This window comes from Pithys albifrons, chromosome 8 (assembly GCF_047495875.1).
Source record: "Pithys albifrons albifrons isolate INPA30051 chromosome 8, PitAlb_v1, whole genome shotgun sequence".
NCBI lineage: Eukaryota > Metazoa > Chordata > Aves > Passeriformes > Thamnophilidae > Pithys > Pithys albifrons.
The window spans coordinates 12,943,240-12,962,877 of record NC_092465.1 but is presented as its reverse complement, the minus strand read 5'-3'; the positions used below and the strand labels follow the sequence as shown (position 1 = coordinate 12,962,877).

Genomic DNA, 19,638 nt, shown 5'->3' with positions numbered 1-19,638 from the left:
TAGCTACTCCCTTAATTGTGTGAAATCCCTGAGCATGTATGACTTGTGTATGATTCATTACTGGGTTGACAAACCTTTCTATTAACTTACAACCCTTCATTATCCTGTATTCACAATTATTTATATGGGCTTGAACTCCTGGTATCTTTTATCAGCATTTCCCTCAGAGTATTTCCTAAAATCTGCCGGTAGAAGTTGATTCTGAACACTCAAACCCTGGCACTTACTACTATTCAAATATCAAAATATCCCTTTGTGGGGAATTATAGGAAGGTACAAAGCTAATGGGCTTTTAATTTGTGAGTATGACCAACTGACTGTTGTAGAAGTCCTACTTTTACTAGGAGGCCTTTGGGTATTTCCCTTATGATTGGTGGGACAGTTCATTAGTGGTTTTGCATGAGATGTCAGAAATTCTGCGCAGTAATTCAAGTAGTATCTTGTGCTTTTTATTTCCATAGTTTGGCTGTTTATGAAGCCTGCATGGTAGTCTTCCTGCAGGTGCACTGAAGAGTTTGAAGAGTCTGGATGTCCTCAAATGATTTAATGCTGTTCGGAGGACTTGTCTTTTCTGCCTGCAAACTCCAGGGCCTGATGGTCTCCCTGGTATGACTCTCCTCTTGTTGACTGCCTGTCTCAGGGTGGCTGAGCAGGTGTTGTGCTGGGTCTGAAGGCAAGATGGGATCAATTCATACTTGAATCTTGGCTTCCTTGAGTCCACATAAAATTCATTGAGTTTCACTGAGGTCCTGCCATGAGGCAGGGGAGAAGCTGCTGGGTCCCACCCTGGTTGTCCTTGCTACCTCAGCCAGTTCTCCATTCCATGGCACAAATGCCAATAAGTTTTTTTGCAAACTTTGGTCACCTTCAGTGTAAGCAGTATGAAGCTTTTGGAGCACAGTGGATACTGAATGTGCCATTTGAATATGTTGTCACATTTTAAGACTGCAGTTATCTGTAGCAGGCAAGTTTTTGAATCAACTCTCTTGTCTGTCTAGTAAATAGTGCAGTTGTCATAGGGAGGAAAAGTGTAATTATCCTAGCAATTTTCTAACTAAGGTAAATGTCATTTTTTACTCATTTTCCCTCCATTGTGCTACAATGCTAAGCAATTAATTAGAAGATTTAAACACAAAGTGTTACTGGTGTTCTACATCACCTTTCTGATGTGAGGTTCATGGGAATTTAGGCCAAGTTTCTTCAACACACCATGGTGTCAGCACCTCTCTGTGCTGCAGGCAAAATCTGAATTACCATATTAAACAATTGAGGCACTATTTACAAAAAGCTTTCAGAAAATAGGAAGAAAATTGCTGTCTTCATATGAAGATTAGAAAATGTTTTCACTCTTAATGCATCAGCATCCTCTGATAGTAAGGTTTGGGATACAGTCTCACCTCTTTTGTTGCCTTAGCTGGAAGAGCATCTATTCCTGTTACTTCTAACAATTGAAAGTCTCTGTATCCATCATCCACCCTTTACAAGACTATCTGCTGCTTGTCATGTGAGTGGTACAGAGAGGCTGCAGAGTAGGTTGAAAAGTTTCCTATTATTTGCTTTGCTAGTAGCTTTCTATTCCACTGCCTTAAGAGAATCAAGCAAGTGACCTCAGTTTGCCTCACAGCAATTAATTGTCTTAAGATGATTCGTACATTATTAGCAGTAAAACGGTGGTATCCTGTAATCTGTTTCAGAGGTATATATTTAACATTGGAAGGATTCTTTTGTGTGCTTGAGCTGGGAGGGGGTTTTTTTCCTGGAGCCTCTGGTGACAACAGGGCACTGATTCCAGGGGCTGGAGAGAGGCATGAGCATTAAACTGGTAGTGGTAAGGGAGAAATTGGTCTAAACTGTTCAGTAGGAAGCGTCTCTTGCCTGTGCTGAAGAGTAAGTTCTGTTGTGGTGGACACTGGCTTAGTATCATGCTTCTCATATTTGGGATGGGACTTTCAAAAGTGATAATTTTTCTTCTTAAACCAATATTGGAGCCAAATTGTAGGTAAGGTAATTGCTCTGCAGCAGTTGTTCTTCCTGTGCTTGTTGGTTTGCTGTTAGGAGAGCTTTAGCTGTTCCCAAACTTGAAAGAGATTCCAAGTATGAGATTCCTGAATGCTTGCATAACATAAACATCGTAATATAATTTTTCTTTTTATAATTGTTTTTATTTGTTTATTGATAGTACAGCTCGTAGGGCAAAATATAATGGAGACATTTCCATCAGAAGGCAAAGGAGGTGAAACAAGGGATCCTGGCAGGGTACAGAGTGTACATGCTGTCGTTCACTTAAAATATTGTGACTACTGAGGTTTCATTCACGTCTCTGCCTAAGTTACCAAAACTGGAACTAGTTATACATATGCCTGACAGTGTCAGTGCAGACCTGTGCAGCGCACCCTTCTACCCTCTGTTCTGCTTGCAGGTGTGAAGTGCTGCACAAACAGCTTTTTTACTTCCCTCCCCCTAATTTTTCTTGTTCTTCTGTAAAAGTCCTAGAAGATTGTCTTGATTGTGTTAGAAAAACTTCAAATGTTTGTTTCCAAAAGTGTATTTAATGGATAGAAACTTCCCTTCTTCTCTCTTCACTTTTTCCACTGCTACATGATGACACAGCAGGCAACATGGACCTTTTCTGTTATGAATTCACTTATGCAGACATGAAATGTTCCCTTTTTCATGTTTTTTAGCTCACTGAGAGCCAATACCTAGTTACCTCAAACAGTTTTTACAGAATGTGTTGGGTTAGCAGAAGACAGCATGAAAGAAGAGATTGCATGTGTTAAAGGTTTTTCTTGTCACAGGAAGAGTGGTAACATGATTCTGCCTATCTCTGCCTATCTTTCTGCCCTTGCAGCACCCCTCTTGTTGATTTGCTGGACAGCACAGAGCTGCCAGAAACTTGTGTTGATGATGCCGTAAGCCGTCCAGTTGTTGCCTTGGCAACAGGAGATTCAGAAGAGGCTGTTGGTTGCCCTCACCCTGGCATGAAGGAAACTGCTGCTGAAAAAGCAGACTCTGATCGTAAGCAAATTTACAGATTTTTCTGTATTATGGTGTGTAGGGTCAGAATTAAATAATTAGGTTGCTATGAGATTGTTTCCTTACAAAAATGCAAGCTGTTTACCCACCACTGGGGCAACAAAGCAGCTTATTTACAAGGATAGAGGTACAAGGGAAAACTCAGATCTTTGTTGGATCTGACTTTAGCCACAAATACAGTGAAGTGCAATCATGAAAGCAATTAACTCCTTGTGCTTGCTCATTCACTGTGAGGATGACTGGGTAAATGAACTCGTGGGAGTGCAGAGTACTGTGACGAGGTACACACAGTCTGTAGGACTGAAACCTGCACTGAAGCTTAAGCAAGTGAATTCTCCCATCCCTGTGCTGTTCTGCACAGCTTCAAACCCATCTAAATAATATTCAGAAAGAATGCAAGTTATGAGTCAAATAACTCCACAGTAACATTAGGAAAATTATCTCTTTTCTGTCTTTTTCAGCATTTGAAGACACATTTCTAAAACTGAAGCAGCTGGAGGTGGAGGGCAGCAGCCCAGCACCAGCTGAGCGTCCCAACGTAAACATAAACATACAGGTACTTGGGCTTCATTCCCCCTGGCACAGCCTCCGAGTTTTGTTCAGGTCATTCTGAAGAGTCTTCCACTTGCCTTGGTCTGTTTGCAAAATTTTTAAGAATATAAGTGAGTAATACTGGGAGATAGTAAAGGAAATGTGAATGCTTAATTATATATAAACCTGTGTGTGACAGGGCAGTGAGATAAGGATGAGGGGCAGGGGTGCATGTTTGCAGACTGCAGCCTGGTGAAATTTTCTAAAATCAATGGGAGTAAAAGCCATAAATGCTTAAAATGTTTCTCAGTTGTCTTTATCTACCTGTGTGGTGGTATGTAGTCCACCCTCTTTTTGAAGGGGTGAGCTGCTTTCCTGGCATTTTTCAGTTGCCTCGGGTAACCTTCCCAGGAGGTTTTTTCTCGGTGTTGTTTTGAGTCAAGTTTGCTGATAATCCGTCCCTCCTGTTAAGTAACCAGTTTGTACCTGCACTCTCAAGTGTTAGTGCTCTCTCTGTTTACATAGAGAAGAGTGATGTGATTTGATTAAATGCTCTCAGATCCTTCTGAGCAAGTCAGACTGCTCAGGCTTCTGAGCCAAAGTACAAGCTTCACTGCCCTGAACAGAGTGAGGCCTCCCTTCTCTCCCCCTCCTGTTTGCTCTTCCCTCCCCAGCCTTACTCTGTCCTCCCTTGCTTCCAGGAATTGTTGAATGTTTGAGTGAACAAACAAAGCCAACAGAATGGAACCCAAAATTTCTTTTGCTGCCTTTGTTTTGAACTTTTTGTTAAGGTGTTGAGTTTCTTTAGGGTTTCAGCTTGTTTTTAAGTTGGTAAATAGTGAGTTAAATAGGTTCATGGAAAGGGTCAAAGAAATGCCAGAGCCATAGTGAAAATAAGCAATATTGCTAGAAGGGATAGAGAGGACAGGATCCTCCCTTACAAGAGCAGTGAACTGTGATAGATTTACTGGTTAGCAGACAACTGCACCCATACAATATATTCTTCTGTTTTTTTAATGAGCTTTAAAAAATGTGGAAATTAGAGTTCTCTTACTCTTCTTTCCCTGATGTTAAATCTTTAGATGCTTTATCACATTTTGGGCAAACAGAGAGAATAAAACACCTGACACTGTTATCTCTGTTTAGGCTACCCTCCCTTCCAAGGAAGCCTGAGGATTTATCTAACAGCTGTGATTTTTCTTGCACCCTCAGTAGTTAAAGGAACCAGGTGCCAGGACTGGTGTTTAGCTGTGTGTGTGTGTGTGTGTGAGCTAAAGCCCATTCCTAAGCTTTTGTTCTCTGCCTCAGTGTTAGGGAAGGCTGCTGTGGGTGGTGCTGCAGGCTCTTCTGCTTATGTCCCCTTTAAGGACTGCTGTCAGGGATGCCTTGTGCACCTCTCTGGTGAGTGCATTACAAAGATTACCAGGTCTGTAAGAAGATTAGTCAGTAGCCTGTAGGTCCTGTTATGCTGAAACACTGCTTCTGCATAAACTAAAGCAAATAAACTCAGTTTATTTCAGAACATTTTGGCCTGTTGAGTTCTGCTTTAGTTCAGACAGAGATGGGAAAATTGGTTAATTTGTTAATTGGAAGGAAAGGAGCAAAAGTGTCTCAGTGTTTTTTAAATTGTGGCTGATATATAATAAGCAAGCTAATATGCCTGTAATGAGCTAATCTAACAAACAGCTGCCATACAGAATGGACACAGTTATCCAGCTGCTGTCATATGAGGTGCTGAGTAACTTTAGAGGTTACAGATACTGGGGTAGTAGTAACCTGATTAGAGAGCAGGAGCATTTGCATAACAGAGAATTACATGATGTGTGGATCAGCACTCTGCCAATATGGGCCTTTCACTGGGTAAAAGAGATTTCAGCTTTCAAGAAGGAAGTGCAAATTTGCATTAAGAAAATGTAAGGGTAGATCATCATTGGTTTTTTCTAGGACAGAAAAGATTGAATAAAACTTTTCAGCCTATGATATAGCTGACCGAGAGGTCATTTGAGAGTGGTTGTTTAAAACAGATAGACATAGATTAGATAGTCTTCACATGCTTTAAATTCTCTGTGTTTCAAATTGCAAACATGGAGTAGCACCAAGTGAGCAAACTCTTCAGAGAGAGAGGAAGGTTAATGGTTTGGAAACAAGTCGTGAAAAGATTGACCGAAGAATAACTATTAAAAACACTTTGGTTTCTGCCTTCGAAGGCTGCTTTAAGAAAAATACTAATTTTCACATACGATGTTTGTTACAAAATGTACCTATTAGCTTTTCTCCTGCACTTACTTTTGTTCTTAATCTATTAGTGAAAGAGGTGTTTGTGGTATCCTCTTCAGACTGAACTGCATGGGACTCCAAAATATCCACTAAAGCCTTGTAATAAGCTTAGATCCTGGAGCTTGCTGTTACTTCAGAAGAATGCAGTATTCTCTCCAAAAGTGTGTGATCGCAAATTTCAGCATCTCCCTTAAAGTTTACCAGTGCATAAGATAATTACCTGTGTAAAAACAGTTACAGAACGTAAGAGGTTTGGTAAAACACATTGGAGGAAAGCATTATCTTTCTGCTTATGAAGGCAGAGCTGTGCCCTGAACTCATTTCTGCCTTCTTAATTAAAAATCTTCAACTGTTTTCCACCAGGGTTCAGAGATAGGCTGTGACAGTCATCTTTATGTAGTTCTGTACTTGCAATCAATCAATCTTGATTGATTGTTAGGAAAATATTTGTCTAGCTATCTCTGTTCTTCTAGAGAAAAAGAGAAATCTTTCCAGAATGAGAACTAGGAGGGAATGAATGGCTTCATTCTTCACTGCTGCTCACTGCCAAAATTGGTTGGGATGAAAGAATGCAACTTTGTCCTTTCCCAGCTTTCACTAAGGCAGTGACCAGATCTGACAAAAGAGAGCAAATAGTTCTGTATACACCAATGCTCTGCTTTCATCAGCTTCTGAAGTGAAACGAACAATAAAGTTCACCCTGTTTGCCCATGTTCAAAGTCTGCTCCAGAGTCAGAAATGCAAGGACGCAAGGGTTTAGTTTTTTTTAATTTGTTGTGATGTGTAAATGCATAGAAGTTGCTCCAAAACATGCCTGTATTAGACTCCATCTTCCTGAACAAAGTCATTTTCAGTGGCACCAGGGACACTGCTCAAAAGCAGAAAGGATTGGGATCACATGGCTTGCTGCTGCCTTCAATCTTTCCTTCCGTTTCTACATCACTGTCTAGCTCCGTATTTTGATTGAAGAATACAGTTGGTATAGTCCATGGAAACAACAAGCATTCGTAACAAGCTAGAATAATGACAAACTCCAGCAGCTTTCTTGTTGCATGTGAACAACTGAAATGTCTTGTCATTTAGACATCTTGAGGCTTCATCAGGTGCTGGGTGCTTTTCCTCTAGCTATGTGGTTTTTTCAAGCACAAAATAGAAAGGATTGAGAAAAATGGATCACTAATATTGATGGAAATATTTCCTTAGTGGTATGAAACTTACAATTACATTAAAATATTGTGTAACAGTCAAAAGTAGGGAATCTAATTGTTAATATACTAGAGTGACCTAATTAAATTGGTTGTTCAGGTGAAGGAAGCTGAGAGGAGGTTAAACAACAAAACAGTACTTCAGTGAGGTCCCGTGTAAGGATTTAAGGATTATCACAGCTTGGTACTGTGACTGTTCAAATAATAATAATAATAATTTGATTGCAATTATTCCAGACTTCTAAAATAAAAATACTTAAATGTTTAATAATCTTTCATCTTCATGAATTAGGTGAATGTACATCTCTTGATACCTGTTAGCAATAGCCATTAGCAGCACTTGGTTGTTGGTCTTGATACATTGACAGTGACCCTTGACTATTTTGCGAAGTTCATTTAAAATGGATTGTCCTTTCAATAGCGTCATAAGATCTTATTTGGATATTCAAGAAAGGTCCTCTTGGGGAAGGCAAGGAAAGGAAATGCTTTTCCTCCTCTCTAAAGACCAAATACTGACAAGGTCTCACAGGTGTTTCCAGTGAATGAAAAAAGCTGAAGGTGGATGGAAAGCTGTGGGGGACAGGTATTGCCCTCTTTTAAACTTTCCCTTCCCTCCTCTGTCTCTATGCAATGGGCTTCATTCCTTCTGGACATGCTGCAGCTGGTGCAAGTAGGAGCACAGCAGGATTGTTCCTGCTCCAGGGAGTGCTGCAGAAATGCAGCACTTGCCTCCAGGGAAGAGCCTGCCTAGACAGTGGCATATGGTGAGGAACGCAGGACTCTGTCTCCCCCTGCTGAGTCATACCCTGAGAAGGAAGGTCATAACATTTAGTTTTCAGTCAGTTAATTAACTTCTGCTGCTAATCAAATAGCAATTAGTAGATTAAATGCTTAATTAACATTTTGTAATTTAGAAATACAATTCACATAATGAAATATACTGTACTGAAAGGTATCTCACTTTTATTTGTCTTCGCTATGTATCTGGCTGCCAGTTTGATATAATCAGTGATGGGAGAAGTAGCTAATAGCACAGTAATTAACCGTTGTTCTAATTTGTAAGTGGATTTTAAAGTAAAAATCTTCCCAAATTGCATTTGAGAATAAATTATCAACTTTTACTTAGGCTACACTGATATGATATATAATGGCTGTAATATTGATCTCCCCTATCAGTAAACTAGGCTGCAGTTTAGCACAGCATTTTTCATCTCCAAATTTAAGCATTGTGCTTTTTTTACTTTGTGTTGCTGTGACTTTAAAACTGAGTTGCAAAATCAAGGAAAAAATTTGCTTTTTCATTTCAGTATAAATCTGCTGACTTTTGCTCAGGGCCTTGTTATTATTTAGAGATGTTGATAAACTTCAGCCCAGACATTTTCATGTAGGAACTGCTTCTAATAAAGATCTTTTCCTGTCTAGGACGAAGTGGTGAAGTTGACAGATAAATGTCTTAACAATGCGATTGAGAGCCCAATTGTAGCAACGAAGTGGCTGCCAGCGGATCTCAAAAGCAATATCCTGAAGGCCCAGGCAGAAGCAGGGCACAAGGTAAATACTCAAATGAGTAGGGCTGTGATGCTCTCATATATTTCTCTTCAATTGCCTGATGTTGGAGAAGGTGCCTTTCAGTAAGGGTGTTCCAGGAGCCTTGTCCAAGGCAGAGTCAGATTGGTGTTCAGCCTTTCTTCACAGTGATAGTGGTCCTGTACTGGAACTGTTGCCCAAGGAGGAATCTCCATCCCTGGTGATACTCAACAAGTAACTGGAGAAGAGCCTGAACAAGCCCTGATTTGAGTGCTTATTGAGCCAAATAACCTCCAAAGGTTGCCTTCTAACAAAGCAATTATTCCATGCCTCTGTGACTGAGACTGTGTTTTTTGCATGTTGTAGTGAATTCGTTAGCAAATAATAGTATTTTATTTGGCTATCTTGATGAATTATTTTTATTTCTGCACTGAAGTTTTCATACAGAATTGATGTTTTAAGTCTCTGAGCTGTAGATGAACAGCACATTTTTGTGCTGGGACAGAGACACTCAGCTCTACTGTGAATCTCAGAACAGACACAAGATGGAAACGTGTATCAGGATTGTATGTTTCTGTTCATTTCTTCCTCTTAGGTTGTAAAAGATGACAACGTGACAGGTGTCAAGAATTCTAATATTCAGGATGCTGCTGCCAGGTACTGAACAGATTTGGAAGAAACATGTGATGTAGCTACCCAAGTACAACACTGGGAACCTGCAGTTCAGTGGTGTCTGTCAGTGGCTTAGTGATAGTTTCATTTTACCTTGTACCTTGACCTGCTGAGGGTGAAGTGTTTTTAAAATGAAAAGGAGGACTGTAGTTTTGTTATATACAAGGTAATACAGATGCTTTTTATTATCTCATGCTTGAATTTGAGGAACATTGTTGCAACAGCAACTTCAATCACGATAGTTACTGCTGACCTGTGAACACCTTCAGTGTGGGGAGAGGGGGTGGATCTGCTTACAATAACTGTTTTCTAATGCAGAAAACAATTGTGTACAAACCCCTGGCAGTGACAGTTGTTTTCTTGAGAATTACTGAATCTCAAGTGATTGCTGGGTCCAGTGGAATTGCAGGCATTGAAAAAGTTTAGAGGGTTATGATATCTTATTTCTTGGTCCTTTGTAGAGATGCATGTCAGACCTTAAAGAGCACATGGTGATACTGAATAAAATGTACATCTAGCAATTGACAAACTATACTGTAACAAGTGATTCATGAAGAGCTTTGCATGGAGGTTTATACCTGGGTTTTGGTTTGTTTGGTTTTTGTTGGTTTGTGCCAGGAACATTCTCCTGTCAGGCAAATCACAGCATAGTCCCCCAGCAGCCAGTCCAGTATTTCAAGACCCAAGAGAGCCTCTGAAAGCAATCCCTGCTTCAAACACCTTTGTTCCGTAAGTGATTCTGGAGAAACATGTTTTTGGGCTAAGGGAACCATGTGGAGATTATCATGAACAGATCTGAAAAGATGAGGAACAGTTGCTGAACATTTAGGCTACATCTAACTAAGCAGGTTTACCAATGCGTCTGTAATTACTGTTGCAGCAGTTAATCTGTGTAGGCCAGGCCTGGGGGTGAGTATCCTTAGCAAACAGTAGGAGAATCTCTCTCATCTTCTGAAAGGACTGAGAAACTTGTCATCCTGCTGCCCGTGGCTCTAAATAGGAAGATAAGAGGATAACAGAAATAGCTTCAGGCAAATTAGATACAAGGGCTGAAGAAACTCCTCTGAGACAGCATCGATACTGTTGGGTCTATACACAGCTATAGCTGAAACTATGAGAGAGCAGTAATCTGTGGAGGTGGTTGGAAGGCATTTACATTAACATACAAACATCAGTCTTTTGTCTGCCTCAGTGGAGCTGGTGTCAAGTTTTTGGGCTATCTGGGTAGCAGCACTATTTTATGCTACCCAGGCAGGGTGCTAATGAGAATGTTTTCTCTTTCCAGTAATACATTGAATGAGGACAATGCTGCTTCTAGCCACGAGGACCTGCTAATTCCAGCTAATCTGGCTCCGGCTGAGGAGGCTGCTGTTTCAAAGGTATCACCACCTGCCAGCCTGGAAGGTTTCTGTGTCACACTCTGCGCTACTGATGTCTCCAGGCAAGCCCAGCAGACCTTGCTGCATGCCTGTCATAACTCAGTGAATACCAGGCAGCTGGTGAATGCCAAAGAGTGCTTTCTGGAGCAGGCAGGGACACTGCACAGATCTCCAAAGGCCATTTCTGCATGTCCTTTCATGTTCTTGGCCTGACACTTTTTTCTTTAAACTGATTGTTTTTCTCATGCTGGTGGGGAGCCTCTTACATCCCAATGATTGATGCTCCAGGACAGAGACAGTGGGGATGAAATTCTGACATGGGCAGTTCCTATCAAAATAACCACAGAGGGAAAAGTTTAAATTGAAATGTTTAATTGTTACATTCTAATTACCTTAAGGATAAGTTGATTTTTACCTGGACTCCATGAAACACAAAAAGTAGTTCGGGGATCAACTTTCTTTTGTCTCTCGCCAAAAGAGAAGTGGAGTCCAACAGTGGACTCTGCTATTACTTCAGCAGGCTGACAGGTTGTTCTGGATTACTGAAGCACCATGCCCTGTAACAGTTGGGCCTCTAAACCAGTATTATGTAGTTGATCCACTGAATAATTACCAGTTTTCATCTTCTGAGTTCAAGCACTCAACTCACAGACCTTGCTGACCTTGTTGAAGAGTGCAGTACCCCACCTTTGCACAGGAGGATGGGACAGTTTCACTGCTTGCTTACAATGACAGTGATGTTGTTTCCAGTATGTTAATAAGAGCAAGTGAAATTAAAACGCTGTTAAAAAAGAATACATGTAAAGATTTGAGAAAGCAGCCTGATAAACAGTGGTGATCATTAAAGACACTGGTCTATAACTTGGGAAGCCATTTGAGTATTCAGCAGACCTATGTAGTTACTACTGGGAATTGAATTCAAAACTGATTTATTCCATAGAGCACTCCAGATGACCAAGACGTTTCCTTAACATCACGGACAGAGAATCTAATTGACTTTACAGAAGCCACACCTCGGGTAAATGTCTTTCAAAACCAAACTTCTTCCTTCACACATACAGTGGTTTTTACTTATGAACTCTCCTCAACTTTAGTGTCTGTCTGCCAGGCTTGGATCTGCTGCAGTGGAATGAAGTGGTGATGGACCTGGATCACTGCATATATGGCCCCCACTTGCAGGGTGGCTGATACAGGGACTTAGACCTTACAGCTTTGTAAGGGCAGTGAGGGAACCTGAAGAGTGAACTTGTATCTCTGACACAGGAACCTCTAATCTTATTTTAGTAGCCCTGCAAGTGCCAGCCTGCTTCTCAGGCTTTTGGGTGTATATAATACTTCAGAAATTTTATGTAAATGTGTATACATATATATGTGTGTGTGTATATATATATGAAATAAATACTTGAAAATTAAACTTTAATACAAATCAACCCTTCTATATAGATAAAAAAACTCTTACTATCTGTGCTGGCAAAATGGAGTTACATTGCATGCACCAAAAAAAAAAAAAAAAAAAAGGAAAGTAGTGGAACTTTTAAACTGTTCACAGAAGTGTACACTGGGTTAATGTTGTCCACAAAGCACTAAAAAATATTGGATTCCATGGCCCTTTGGAAGGGAGGGCTGAGCTTACACTGCTCCCAGTGTGTCTGTGAGTGAGTGGGATGGCTGAGTGCTGAGTGGGTGCCACCCCTGGAGCTCATCATTAGTGTGGTGCAAACACTAACAAGGGGCAAAAATCTAAGATTGGGGCGGAAGTGTTGTTTGGGGAGGCAATATTGTTTTGAGAATGTTTTCTGCTACTTCCAACCTTTTCGTTGAGCTTTTGTTTGCTTTTTTGTAGGTGTCTTCCCAGTCCATCATAACACCAAGGTGGATAGTGCCAGTGAGTTACTTCACCATTCCTTAACAACTAAACAAAAAAAAATCTTTTGTCTTAATTAAGAAAAAGGAGTTCAAGTAAAATAGTAAAATACAGTAATTTTTAATAATTTTAAAGTCTATAAAATAAGGTACCAGTCCAAAACCAAAGCAAACTAATTCAGATGGAGTAAATCAGGCAACATACATGCCCTGTTAATAGTTTAACTTCATTTTTTTACTCTATTGCAGTGCAGGTAAATGCCATAAAATTTCTTTAAGAATTTGCATTTAGTGCAGCCCAAACTTGGAGGTTAATGAATCTTATTTTTTCCAGTTATAGATAAAAGATATTCAAAAATTAGCTTGTCTTGTCCTGGCAGGTGTTTTATTTCAGTTTCTTGTTTCATTCTCCCCCATTCAGACGGGACTGATTTCCAATGGACCTTTGGGAAATGATTTTGCCTTATCTATGAGGTCAGTGAAAGGCAGCACGGAGACTCTGCTGTCAACTGCTTTGCCACCATCCCAGCAGGCATCTGAAGTCCTTGCCAGGTAAGGTCTCCTCAGCACTCACTTAAGAAATTGGTATGGGTTGGGAAGGAAATCTCTGTTCTTACTGCTTCCACTGGTCATTAGACACGGTGCCTTGTTTTGCTGTGCTTATAAACTGTAGTTTCTGTCTCAACTTACAGCATTTGCAATATTATAAATAAGTAGAACAGCTGATGCATATATATTATTAGGGGTCCCTTGTGTGTATTCCTCTGTTGGGGAATCCTTGTGTCATTCTGTATGGGGGATTCTTAAGTGTGTCTCTGCATGGGGATCCTTCTGTGTGTCCTTCCATATGGGGGATCCTTGTATGTGTCCCTTCGTGGGGTTCCCTGGTGTGTGTCCTGTGTGGGGTATCCTTTTGTGTGTCCTGTATGGGGGTCCCTTGTGTGTACACCTCTATATGGGGAATCTTTGTGTGTATCCCTTTATGAGGGATTCCTGTGTGTCCCTCTGTATGGGGCATCCTTGTGTGTGTCCTTATATATGGGGGATCCTTGTGCATGTCATTCTACATCGGGAATCCTTGTGTGTATCCCTTTATGGGGGATTCCTGTGTCTGTCCTGTATGGGGGGATCCTTGTGTGTCCTTCTGTACGGGGGGATCCTTGTGTGTGTCCCTCTGTATGGGGGACCCCTGAGTGCCACACTGGTCTCTGTGTCCTCTTCATGCTGCCCTCAAAGCGCTGCTTTGTCGATAGTGTATAGAGATAGTGGAACAACGGTGTTGTACTACATTGCTACAGCCCCAAAGCTGCCAGAACTCAGGGTGTGCTTTGACAGTGGTCTCAGGCACATGGTGGGATTGTTGGAGTGTCCTTTGCAGGGCCAGGAGTTGGACATGATGATCCTTGTGGGTCCCTTCCAACTCAGCATGTTCTGTGATTCTATGATTATCATTTCACTTCAGTTTCTTTCCTTAACTGCTATCATGTTCTAGTACTGAATTAAAATTATGATACAGATAAATTTTCTGAGAAATCTCGTTACAGTGTTTCAGTACCTGTCAGAAGATTGGTGGGGGTGGAGAGGGATGTCTCCCAGTTATTTCCAAGCTGTAAGGACGTCAGAAAAGCAAATTGGTAGAAACTTTTCCTCTTGCTACTCCATTCTGCCCCACTGGTGAGGGAGAATGATGGCAGTGATGATCAGGCCTAGCTCCCTAAAAGAATGGCAGTGATGCTACTGCTGCACTGATTGAATTTGATTCATTTTGCTCTTCTGCAGTTGTCCATTAGAAAGGTTTGTCCATTGGTCTTATTACATTACAGGGGAAACAGCCATTAATGCTCTTTGCAGCAATATTTACCTTTTTTAATTCTTCATGACAGACCTTTTTAGAGGAGTGTATTTACAGAGCTTCATTTTTTTCTCCTCCTAGCGCAGCTACTGAAGACACTACAGTAAGAACAAAATGTTTACTTACCACTGAACTCTAGAAGGAGTTTCTGAACATCTCACCTTGTAAAAACTCAAATCTTCTAACAAATCTTCAAGGGATCCTTCCAAAAGATTTGCTTGGGATCAAACTCATGCTGAACGGGAGTCAAACAGCCATCTGGTTTGCAATAGGATCCGGGAAGAGACTCCTACATTTATTGCAATCTAACTGGAATTGCAGTCTAAACTGGGATGTAAAACCACATGCACGTTTGATCTTCTCCCTCGGGAGGCGCAAAATGCCATGCTGGAGCTCGTTCTGAGCTGAGGAACAGAGAACAATTGTGTTCTGCTCATGCCAGGTTTATTGTTACTTCCCCTGTGCTGGCTCTCAGTGCGGTTCCTGCAAGGCTCTTCCTGCGGCGTGGGGTGTGAGCACAGTGACCGCTGTAGAACGGGTAACATCGCGGAGATTAGGAGAACTCGTGGGGCCACCTCGTGGCCGTGCTGTGTACAGGGGCTCACAGTGGTGATGACTGTTTCATACGGCCAAGGACATTTCTTCTGTGTGATTATTCCCTCTGTTTTGTCTTTGTTTTACCAACACACACTCTCCTTTTTGGCCTTAAACCCCTTAATAATCCCTGAACCCATTGTTACAGTACCTGGAAAGCATGAAAATCTACTCCATGCAGTCCATCAGCTACATTGACTGAATTTGAGCTGCTGCTCATTGCAACCAGGAAAATGAAAATTAACCTGCCAAACAGCTTATAGCATTAGCAGACTACAGCAGAGATCCCATGTTTGACATTGATTATTTCATTTCATACATGAGAAATACATGCATTTCAGGTTAGAGATGTGTATGTTTTACATGCTGAAGCAGTGAAGTTATGAGTAGAGCTTACTTCAGGAACTGTTTATTGATTAGTTTTGTTGTCTTGTAGGACTAGAAAGGAAAAGAATTTCTTTGTTTCTGCTCATACTATTTCTGGGTGTTTTTTTCAGATGCTGTGCTTCAGGAATACTTGCAGGTATTTTTGCAGCATGAGGGTACAACTAGATCAGTTCTTAATACCACCCTGAATCCTGTTTCAAGTGTCATCTAATAGTTGTGCATGGAACAAATAGAAAGACCAGGGTGGAAACAGGAAAAAAAAGATGACAAATTTCTGTAAGTAGTTCACATCTCAGTAGAAGGAAGGTAAGAACACACACTCCACAGAGCTGGCAAAGGCCTATCAGTGCTCAAGTGAAGTACAAGGTACAGTATGTACAGTTCAGAGATCATTTGAGCCCTGGGCAGCAATATCCTCACATGGACCCTGAGGATACAGCCTATGAAAGAGGTCCATACAGAGTCAGAGGGAGGAGAAAAAAGAAAACAATGAATTCAACATCTAATAGGGAAGCACAGATGAAACAACTGTGATCTTTCTTAGGAAGAAGTTTGTACATACAACTGAAGTTGGAGGATGTTTTCTGCATAGTGCTTCTGTTTATAAATATTTATATGCAGGTAGTTCTTAGAAACAAACTTAAATGTGAAAGTTGGTTCTGGAACCTGTATGCACAGGTTCATTTCTGCCCATTGGCTGTGTGCACGTCTTGGCATAAACAAAGATTCGGACCAAACCACTATGGGTTGTGCAAGTAAGCTGGTGCCCAGTGAGGCTGCCTTGTTCAGACCAAGGCATTCTTGTTGCTGTTGCTCTTGTGCTCTTCTTTGCAAGATGCTGAATGAGAGAGTTAAGGGAGAAGCCACTTGGATTTTACATGGCCCACTGCCACTCCTCAAAACCCCCGAGGCCTTAATGAGAAATATAGGAACCAGAGAAAGCTCTTAGGACTGACATACCAGAGTGACTCTCTGCAGGCAATGATTGCCTCAAGAATCAGGAGTCAAAATTGGTGGCATGTCTTGCAGGTCCTCCTCCAGCCCCTGAAGCATGGGCAGGTCCCCACTCCCCACTCTGCCAGAGGGCAGCTGCTGTTCCCGATCAGGTGCAGGGTTCCTGCCTGCCAGCCCTTCAGCTCTCATTGCTACTTCCAGTTGAGTATTTTAAGTCTGAGCCTTACTGCTTATTAAAATGTAGAAGATTCCTGATTCAAATATCAAATGTCTTAGTGTGGATTAATAATGCAGTTGCCAGCAAAGTTCCTGCAGGAAAAGGGAAGCTATGGCTGTAACAGTCTGCTTCCTGCACAAAGCCAGGACTGTGTGGGGAAACTTGGCACTTGCTATTGATCTGTTTGCTCAGCAGCTGAGCTGGCATTCGCCAGCTACATGTGTTGGGTTTGTAAATAGACAGAATGAAGTAGCATTTTCTTAGGCATGTTTGATATTTGACTCTTCCCATTGGGTTCAGGAGCTCTGTGAACTGTCAGCTTGAATCCCTCCCAAAAGTGGAATAACAGAAGTTTACAGTTTTACAGTGCTGTGTGTTGAATACCATCCTTGGATTCCTCCCGGGCAATCACATACAGCAAACAACAAGTAAATGTGTGGTGAGTGTGTCCCCCTAAAATCGAAATGGTTCCAAGTAGCCAACTGTTACTTCAGCAGGTTGGGATAGTGGTGATTGGAGGGGAATGTTGTAGTTGCACACATGCACACAATACAAATTTCAAAGGGCGAGGATTTCTCAATTTTCACAAAACTAATATTTGAGAATTTTTTATTTAAAATGTCAAACATTTCAACTGTTAAAATTGAAAATTTGCAATTTCTAATAGATTTGGAGCTGCAAACCCAACTCTTTTCAATGATATTTGATGATACTTGGAGCAAATATTCACTGTAGCCAATGTAGCTTATTTAGCTAACTCAAATCATCGCTTATATAGGGAGCCTGGCAAGACCAAGGTCACAGGTTTGTGATCTGAACAGACACAAAAGTGGGCATCTGAACATCCTGCAGTTTGCCATCACTATTTTGCTTTGAAACTAGGAGTATCGTGTTGTATCATGACTGGTTAGCAGGTAACACAGCGATGCTCGTCACCTGCATTTTATCAAACACAAGTAGGGGCAACAGTTCCTACAATTAGTGTTACAAAGTATTAATTAATGCTTTCGTGCTACTGAGAAAAAAAGGATTTTCTTACCATTGCTGTACTATTGATTGATTTGCTGTAGGGTCCAAGCATTCTCTTAACGTTTATTTTTTTGTATTTATTTAAAGGGATTCATAAATAAAACTTTTGTGTGAATCTGGTATCAGCATGTTGGCAGGTCTGCCAACCACTTAAAAGCTCCAGGAGTTGACAGGAATGAATTAATGCATGTTTAGTGACTGGATCTTGATGTGATTTTACTCCAGTCACGCTCCATAAGTGAGTGGAGTAAAAGGTTTTATAGAAACCTTAATGTTTATAGTGGCAACACCCCAGCCCATGTCTCAAACTGATGAACTCGGGGAGATGCATTTCAGTCTCACCCATGTGGTCCATCAGTCTGCATGTGCTGCCTGTGTTTGCACATTTTTGAGTATTAAAATGTGAGAATTCAGGCCCTCTTATGCTGGAATTAAGCAAATATCTTCATTAATTCAGTGGTGACAGGGTTTAATATTAGTAAGTTACTTGACATAAAATACCTACTTACCTGGTAATCAGTCATGGCTAATGAATTAGCTGGAATGTGTTTGATTTTAAACTTAAATTCCACTCATATTTTGTCAAAGACAGCTGTGTAACAGCTATGTTTTGGACAATTTTTTGGACACAACTTTGGCAAGGAAATTTGCAGCCCTGTTGGAGGAGCTCAGGGGAACAGTCCAGCTACATTTGGATCTCTCTCTTCAAACTGTTTCCAGTTCTTGTCTGCTATCCCTTTGTCTGCACCCTGCTCATTCTCGTTTCATGAAGCAGAGACATACTGTTAGGAGGAGCATGTCTTTCACAAGCAGAACCGGATGTATTTTTCACATTGTGAACATGTTCTGGTACAATGCAAATCTACTGATGAAGTGTTAGCACCTCTGTTTCATGGCCAGCTAGCATTTAAAGCTCTATCTGGGCACATAAAGTTCTTCTTAGTTTAGAAAGTTGTAGTGTGTATATATATAGCTGTTAGACATGGCAACATCACTGCTTTCAAATGCAGCTGGACAATCATAACTTTTAAACCAAAAAATAGAAACTATCCATGCTAATGGCCTTTCAGTGTTGCAGGTGTAATCTGTGTGTGTTTGGTGTGAGTGTTGGCACCACAGATGTGAGTAGAGGGCCCTTCTCGCGCTGCCCTCATGGAGTCAGAGCTGGTGGGATACCACTGGGTGCTGCAGTGGCTCTCACAGGGCTCAGGGGTTGATCCAGGTGGTCAGCAAGGGCTGGTGAAAGCCAGGGAGGGATGGGCACTGCCCCTGCAGCGCTGCCAGACCTACACAGCCGGGAGCTGCAAGATTCTCCTACAAAACTCACCTCCTTTTGACTGCTTGGCTTGAGCACTCTGTTCCATAAACACACACCACACACCCTACCTATAACTGGACAAACTTATTTTTAAAGTATGTAAGAATGTTTTTTAGCTAGATATTTTTTTGTTAAAGCCACACTAACTACTGTATTTTTACATTTTATATGTAAAGCTTGGCAATAGCTCTCAATGTATAATTTATTTGTTGGGTTTTTTATAAAACAAAGTGCACCCTCTTGCTTTTCTTTCTCAACACTGGTGATGTATGAACTGTCTTAGGCACTGCACTGAGATCTGTATTGAAACTGTACATGGGAACAAGTAGATTTGTAGTCCATTCAACCCAGTCTTGAAATGTTTATACTGTAGTTTTGTCGTAAATATACCACATCAGTGCAAAAGTCTTGCAGAGTCATCTTTAAGCACCACTGCGTTAAACTAGTGTGGCAGTAAAAGGTGGGTGTTTCTGGGGCTGGGGACATGAGCTATGTGGGCTGGTGCTGTAAGCTTAATTTCATGTCAGTTAAAGCATAGTTTAAGATGGCATATAAGCTTGCAGGTAGATGCTAAAAATGAGATGCCTTCTTTCCAACAGAGCTGAGATTGGCCAGGAGGACTGTCAGGTGTTCAGGGGTTTTGAAAACCAAAGTGCCAAGGCGTGTGGCCAGAGAGGAAGCAGAGCTGCTGAGTGTGGTTCCACAGCATTCAGGCCAGTTAACTGAGCACACCTACTTTGATCTCCAACAAGCGACTGGTTAATGTTTGAAATACAGTAGTACCGATGATTGTTTAA

At 41.2% G+C, this 19,638-nt stretch overlaps 1 protein-coding gene across 3 annotated transcripts in view; it reads left to right on the top strand.

Annotated features, from left to right (window-relative positions):
- EPB41L5 (erythrocyte membrane protein band 4.1 like 5) overlaps positions 1–19,429 on the top strand; it is a 57,711-nt gene extending 38,282 nt beyond the window's left edge. For 2 of the 3 annotated variants that reach the window (XM_071562868.1, XM_071562869.1), the window contains exons 17-26: positions 2,852–3,018; positions 3,498–3,592; positions 8,472–8,600; positions 9,172–9,233; positions 9,867–9,977; positions 10,534–10,627; positions 11,568–11,645; positions 12,471–12,512; positions 12,912–13,042; positions 14,424–19,429. In XM_071562868.1, coding sequence (XP_071418969.1) covers positions 2,852–3,018; positions 3,498–3,592; positions 8,472–8,600; positions 9,172–9,233; positions 9,867–9,977; positions 10,534–10,627; positions 11,568–11,645; positions 12,471–12,512; positions 12,912–13,042; positions 14,424–14,481 — 967 coding nt within the window. In that variant the 3' untranslated portion in view covers positions 14,482–19,429. The remainder of the gene's footprint in view (positions 1–2,851; positions 3,019–3,497; positions 3,593–8,471; positions 8,601–9,171; positions 9,234–9,866; positions 9,978–10,533; positions 10,628–11,567; positions 11,646–12,470; positions 12,513–12,911; positions 13,043–14,423) is intronic. The other variant, XM_071562870.1, reaches the window with a different exon arrangement.
- The last annotated feature ends 209 nt before the right edge of the window (positions 19,430–19,638 follow it).